The sequence below is a fragment of the Primulina eburnea genome, chromosome 2 (assembly GCF_022965805.1).
Source record: "Primulina eburnea isolate SZY01 chromosome 2, ASM2296580v1, whole genome shotgun sequence".
NCBI classification, from domain to species: domain Eukaryota; kingdom Viridiplantae; phylum Streptophyta; class Magnoliopsida; order Lamiales; family Gesneriaceae; genus Primulina; species Primulina eburnea.
In genome coordinates, this window is record NC_133102.1 from 39,335,168 (window position 1) to 39,343,070 (window position 7,903).

Sequence of the window (7,903 nt, forward strand, 5' to 3'; positions counted from 1 at the left end):
TGAGACGGGTTAACCTGACGGATATTCACAATAAAAAGTAATACTCTTAGCATAAAAAGTAATACTTTTTCATGAATGACCCAAATAAGAGATATGTTTCACAAATACAACCCGTGAGACCGTCTCACACAAGTTTTTGCGTATAAGTTTTTACACTCGAGAAGTATATTAATTATTATATATTTTTTTGCAAAAACATATAGATTTTTGAATGGGTCTCATGTGAGACTGCCTCACAGATCATAATATGTGAGACGAGTCAACCCTACTCATATTCACAATAAAAAAGTAATACTCTTAGCATAAAAAGTAATACTCTTTCATGGGTGATCTAAATAATTAGAGATTCGTCTCACAAGTACGACTCGTGAGATCATCTCACATAAGTTTTTGCTTAGATTTTTGTAGTGTTCAGGAGAGAATATATCCACATATATGTATTAGGGTTATTTCAGGGCATTAAAGAGTCAAAGTCGAACAAATGCGGAAATCATTAAAGTAGCTATCCACTAACGCTCTCATGCACATTAAATTGAGTCAACACGTTCCATTCTATTTTAATGTTTTTTTTATGTGAGTTTTGCTTCAATTCATTAATTTAATTCAATATCTCAATATATAGTATTTTAAAAAAAAACAAAAAATTTTGTGAGACGGATCTGTTATTTGGATCACTCATGAAAAAATATTATTTTTATGTTAAAAATATTAATTATTGATATTATAAATAAGAGTAGATTTGAATCGTCTCATAGATAAATATCTATAATATTGTTCCACAAGAAATTTTTTTTTTTGAAAAGGGTGTATACATATGATATCAAATTACTAATCAAGTGAATAAGTAAGTATAAATTCCCACAATAATAATAATAATTAAGAAAAGATCCCACTAAGTGTCAATGGAAAACCAACTTCGGAAATCAAAAGATTCTGTTGTGGTGTAGTGCTGCTTTCAACCAACACCATCATGACTCCACCACTTGTAATTATGATTTTGGGGCCCAAAATCAATTTGGAAATTGTTTGTATGGTAGAATGAGAGGGTTTGTTTGGGGACAAGATTTATCTTACAAATCAAATTTCACTAACATTTTGATATAGTTTAATACATTGGATAAAAGATTTATTAATAAATAATCCTACTTATTTCACTTTTGGTACATTTTTAGAAGATAAAAACTTGTGTAAGACGGTCTCACGAGCCGTATTTATGAGACGGATATCTTATTTGAGTCATCCATGAAAAAGTATTACTTTTTATGCTAAGAGTGTTACTTTTTATTATGAATATCGATAGAGTTGACCTGTCTCACAGATTAAGATCCGTGAGACAGTCTCACATGAGACCACTCTTTTTAGAAAGCACATGATAATATCATGTGCCCGTAATAAATAATTTTATACAAGGATAAAATATCTCTTTTATGAAATGTGATAATTTTAATTTAATGATAAAAAAAAAGCTCTACAAATGACTTAACTGCCCTCAATGTATAAAAATCCTAAACCTTATCAAATATTTTTATTTATTTTTATATATTATCAAAATAATGATTTTGAACTCGAGATAATTATATAAATGATTTTATAAATATTTAAAGTTTCCTCTTGTAAAAAACATCTGCCTTTCGACCTTAATATAAAATTAAAATCAAATAAATATTTTTTTATTTTTATATATATTTTATAATATGATAGTTATATAAATGAACTTGAGATAACTATATAAATGATTTTTATAAATCTCAATAAAATTACTAGTATCACTCGATTAGCCTTAAAAATTGATATTTGACTTGATTCACAAAATCAAGGACTCAATTATCATATTTATATAATATATAAAATTAGGTAAAATAAATAAATCATAGCATTGTCAGCGCATGAACATATAAGAAATATGAACTCAATAAATAACTTTGAAATTATAAAATTTATTATGATAAAGTTAATTTGTCATTACAATCTAATATATAAATTTAATAACTCTTATTAAAATCATACCAAACATTAAATATAATATCATATATCTTATTTATCCTTAACTTATCCTTATATTATATATCACATTTTATCCTATCGTGTGTACCAAACTATGCATTTGTGTATTAGACTTTCGATTTAATGGAGGTTATTTGAGTTGACTTGTTTAAGAATTTTAAAAACTATATTTTTCCTGAGAGCTATAAATTGATATATTCGGTTTTTTAGTTTTTGAATGACCAATTGCATGAAATATTAACAATGTCCGCTTGGGGTGCAATTTTAGGAATCAATAGACAAAAGTCGCCAATTTGAATAATTGGTATGCGAAATTTCCATATATGTTATCTTATATTCGTTCACTTGTATTTGCGTTTTTGTAATTTTGGTTTTTTACTTTATTAAAATTGAGTTTTAGTATTATGTTTTTCAGTTTTTGACAGATTTAATTTTTTTTTTTTTTGAAATACTAATGTGTGGTGTGGTAAATTGGTTAACACCAATATGTATCTAGTTGTTGGCCAAACGATACATAACGTGCATTTATTTACAATTTTATTTGGGTTTTTTGATTATACATGTCAAAACGAGTCAGATTCGACATGCCCGTAATTTGTCAAAAACTTGTGTGAGACGGTTTCACGGTTCGTACTTTGTGAGACAGATATCTTATTTGGGTCATTCTTGAAAAAAATTACTTTATTGTGAATATCGATAGGGTTGATCGGTATCAAAGATAAAGTTTCGTGAGATCGTCTCACAAGAGACCTACTCGATAAATAAATATCGAATAATCACACCACGCCAAACAAACACCAATTTTGGGGAATTTATGCCATGACATATTTTTGTCTGACTTTCTGGCCATTGACTTTATTGTTTGACCCGTAATATTATGCTGTATATGGCAAGTGTACATACCTTTTTGTCTTTCTCATGAGCTTCGCTCCCTTTTTTTTTATCCAAAATCAAATTTATTTTTCTACTTTCATATTCACTACACTCTGGTTATATAATGACAAAAACTTGTGTGAAACGATCTCACGAGTCGTATGTATCAGACGGATCTCTTATTTGGATCATCTATGAAAAAATATTATTTTTTATGCTAAAAGTATTACTTTTTATTGTGAATATGAGTAGGGTTAACTCGTCTCACAGATTAGGATCTGTGAGATAGTCTCACATGAGACTCACTCTTATATAATTCCATAGATCTCAATGTGACAATTTCGACATCTTTTTGTGTGACTTTCTTGCCAAATCTTTTTATTAAATTATATAGAATACATACATTTTCTTGATCAGAAAGTCATAAGATCAAAAAGTTCGCAACAAAAAAAAATATATAATATTACATATTGAGGAAGCTTTTGAAGTGAAAATTATATTTTGTTAATAAGTTTTTTATGAGATAGTATCACATATTTATATTCATTACAGTGAAAAATAATAACTTATCTTGGGTTGGATTAAAACGACTCAGAAATCTGTTTAATATAATTGATGTGTGAGATGATTTCATTTACTAAAGAATATTATTAAATAAAAACCAATGTGAAGTTTGGGAAAATCAAGAAAGAGTAAATCAATCACTTTCCTTCATGCAGACCTAACGTTTAATAGAGTTTGACTTGTATTTCAAATTTCCCAATTTCACTTCATCATTCAATATATATATATATATATATATATATATATATATATATATATATATATACCTTATTTTTCCAAAAATAAAATTAGTTTAAACAATTATCTGTCTCGATAAATATACTCAAAAAATTACTCTAATTTTTTTGAAATTTATATTTAAGTTTTATATAAAGAAAAATGTAAATTTCCGTGTCCCCACAATTATATTGATTTATATATAATAATAATAATACTGTACATACACACATGCAAATTGCTTAAACCCACTAGAGAAAAAAAAACACGTCTCCTCCTCCAACGGCCAAAGCCAGTCTCATTTTTCCGCAGAAAATGATCCGTCTCCCCAACCCGGATCAGAACCCGTACCCGTTTACCGGATTCACTTCTAGAAACTGATTCTAGGATCTCGACTGTGTGTGCTGCAGTGCTCGGCGCGTGTTTGTGTGTGTGAGAGAGAGACAGAGACAGACAGAGATGTACAAGAACCAGTTGCAGGAGCTGGCGCAGAGGAGCTGCTTCAACCTGCCTTCATACACCTGCATAAGGGAGGGTCCAGACCACGCGCCGCGCTTCAAGGCTATCGTTAACTTCAACGGCGACGCCTTCGAGAGCCCTCACTACTGCTCCACTCTCCGGCAGGCCGAGCACTCCGCGGCGGAGGCGGCGCTCATCTCGCTCTGCTCCACCGGCCCCTCTCACTCCCTCGCTGCCCGAATCCTCGTACGTTCCCTTTCCTCTGCCGCTCAGTTCTGTTTTTTTTTTTCTTTTACCTTTCCATGAATAATTTAATTATTTATTACAATTTGGTGTGATTGAATGTGGGCATTTCTCATTTCGTATCTTCTCGTTTGATCTTAGTTAAGTTGGCTTAAATTCACGTATAATTTGGGGAAAAAAATTATTTTCCTGATCGGTTCGCTGTGATCAATGGAACGAGAGAGCGTCACATGCGCCGCCGCGGGCTGGTGACTGTTCTTCTGATCACCGGTGAAAAATAAGACTCATGGGCTTTCGTGAAAGGACAAGAAAGCCCCTGACGGGTTTGGTCCATAAATAAATATCTATTTAAATAGAGCAATAAAGTGTCGATTTAATTTTTGGTTGGGCAGACAGGGAAAAGTAAAATATTCAGAACTGAGAAGTTTGAAGTAAGGAGGAGAGGGACCATATTTAATACCCTCTGGTCTCTACCTTCCATTACCAGCTGTTTTTTCAGTCTACGACCTTGGTGCAATTAATTAGGGGCATTTCTGTCATTTCAACCATACCACAAAATCATTTTTAGCTTTTTCCCCCCTCATGAAATCATTTGGATTGATTTTTTCTTGAAAAAATGATTTGATTTCAAACGATCTACTACGATCTCACTAATCAATTTTCAATTTTTATCGATTTTTATGAGACTGATGTTTTATTTGGATTCATGTAAAAAGTAAGTATCACTTTTGATACTAAATGGAAGCCGTGTTACCCGTTTCACGAAAGTTTCACGAATACAATATCACGAGAGACCTACTAATTATGTATACAAAATGTTCCTTGTATCCAATTAATCCTTTTTTGAAAAGTGGTGCATGTGGCAGGGACGAAAATTATGAATAATAATCAATATAAAATCATCACCGATATTTGTTATTTTAAAGGGTTTGGGACATTAAATAAGTATGAATACGTTGAAATTTCAGGGGATGGATACCTAATATTTATTAAACTAAATATCATTGATTTGATTGCAAATTGGTCAACTTGAAGGTTAAGAGTTTTGAGTTGAAATTTGATTCGAAGTTTCTGCTTGTCAAATGATTTCTTAACGGTGTTATAAAGAGATGTTGAAAACCTCGGTCCCAAATGTTCACTTGTCCCAAAATACAGTCTAGTGTCTATATTTACTTGTATTCTTTTACTTTTATATCCTTATTTAATATGTTACATACGAGTAAAACAGGAAATTATAATTGTGATACATATTTTTCTTGTTACTTGTTAAAGGTCATCATTGCTCTATTGGTAAAGAGATCAAAACATAAAGTGTTGGCCGCGTTTTAATTTAAAATATTTGAGTTGTGTTGTTAGTGTTAGTTCTGGTTTCAAGTGAAGCGGCATACATTCAGCTTTAAAGTTGATAGCAAGAGTCAATATCACATGTTTGATTTCCATTACTAGCTAGTAGGTGGAGTTATTGGGAAAGAGGGATGGATGGAAAGTGATGGTTTGTGCTGGGAGAGCGGTCGAAACATGACGATACAACATATATAAGGTTTACTTCAAATGGTGTTTTTATAAGTAGCCTAAACATATATGGTTGAAAATTTATTAAAATATTAATATTCAAAGAAGAAGACTTGATTTGATCTGATGGGATGGGTTTCTTTTTGAGTTTTTCACTAGTGTTGTGCATTAAGATGTCAAGCAGGAGTTAGGTTTTGGGTATTAAAAATGAATTGAAAGTAAAGGGTACAATTGATGGTGTTGTCTCCCTCGAATTTAATGCGACTTCCATGTTGTACCATAACATGTGCCTGTCTACTTCCATGGACTTACTTGCTCTAGCATCGTTTATTTAACAAAAATTCACTGTTCTATTTTTCCATCCCCATCACTTGATCTCAAAATAGATCAGCATTGAAGAATTTCAAAGAAGAATGTGACTAATTGAGCAGATCAAACCAATGTGTTGCTAATTTTTTTGGGGAAAAAAGAACTAATTATTGAAGAAATGAGACTGTATTTTTAAATTAAATTGTTTTTGTTCTATTTTTTTCTTTGGTAAACCAAAGTTTTGCTCACCCCTGTTGGTAGTAGAAAATTAAGTTTTCACTGCCTTTGATTTGTGTAGGATGAATCGGGAGTTTACAAAAACCTGTTGCAGAAGATAGCACAAAGAGTTGGATCTCCTCTGCCTCAGTACACGACTTTCAGATCAGGTTTAGGACATCTACCCATATTTACGGGAACCGCGGAACTAGCTGGGATCATTTTTACTGGAGAACCCGCCAAGAACAAGAAACAAGCTGAAAAGAATGCTGCATTTGCTGCTTGGATGTCCTTGAAACAACGTAAGTTCTCGTCGATCGTCATTCATTCGTAACTGTTTAATTGCACAGTTTATCCCAAAGTTGTATCTGACAAATTCGAATTTGATCAGTGGCTCAGCAAGAGGGTAGTTCGACATATCAAGAACACGAAAACAATGATGAACAAGAACAGATCAGAATCGCACGGGCATTGCAGAGGTACCGGTTGAAAGAAAACTTGAAAAGCACCACCACCTCCATGCCATTCCAGAAGAAATATTATACTTCCACCCCTCGACCCTCGAGCCCACAGAGTCGTACCGTGTCCACATCCAAAATCCTGCCCTTGTTTTCCAATAAAACCGCCCCTCAGATCAGGCAACCCTCGCCTACAAAAAAAAACAGCCATCCACCAGAAGTTCAGACAATGCATATGCCGAAGCTCCCTGCTGTTGGCGCGTCGCCTTATGTCCCTTTTAGACAACAATGCAGGCCGCTTTATCGTGGAATTGCTCCACCAGTTACAATAAGAACCTCAGTTCCAGTTTTCTCCGCACCAGCACCAGTTGCTGCTCGACCGGCTCAGGTGATGCAACCCCGACCCATGCAAATCGCCCCACCAGTCTGTATCAGGCAGGCTGTTCCAGTTTTTGCAGCTCCAACCAGCTTAAAAGCTGATTCTGAGGAAACTATCGACCAGAACACGTGTGAAGCGGATGAATCCACCGTTGTCAAGTGCCTTGAACAACTCGAGATGTGATTTAGATGCGAATAATTGTGCTACATTTTTGTTGTTGTATATGTAGTTTGCCTTGTACTTGATACTCTATCATGTAAGCCTATTACTCCCTCTTCCATTGGTTGTATTCCACGAGCTTGAAGCTATGTGGGTGGATTTTCTTGATTTGTCATGGATACATGTTGCCGTGTCCTAAAGTTCTTGAATATCATGCTGCATTCCTAAACATTTCCGAGAGGAAAATCATACCTGCCAGAAATTTGATACTACCTTTTTTGCTAGGATCGAATTAATAATTGCCCAACAAATAAAAAATCATTAATTTTTTTAAACAATTTAAATGGATTCTTGATGGTATTCAATTTCTTTATGTTATGCCCATTATTTTAATTTATATTTTTTAAAAAAAATGTAACTTTCGAATTAAACAACGAGAAATCTCGTGGAAATAGATTTCAGGCTAGTAGAGCATGAATTACTACTAGTTACTCTGCACACGTGATGCGTG

General features: G+C 33.1%; 1 protein-coding gene across 1 annotated transcript; it reads left to right on the forward strand.

The window, feature by feature from the left end:
* Positions 1-3,887: 3,887 nt before the first annotated feature.
* Positions 3,888-7,567, forward strand: LOC140823138 (double-stranded RNA-binding protein 2-like). Its single transcript, XM_073184315.1, has 3 exons — positions 3,888-4,362; positions 6,479-6,698; positions 6,788-7,567. The coding sequence occupies exons 1-3, from the start codon at positions 4,117-4,119 to the stop codon at positions 7,414-7,416; spliced, it is 1,095 nt and encodes a 364-aa protein (XP_073040416.1). The 5' UTR covers positions 3,888-4,116; the 3' UTR covers positions 7,417-7,567.
* The last annotated feature ends 336 nt before the right edge of the window (positions 7,568-7,903 follow it).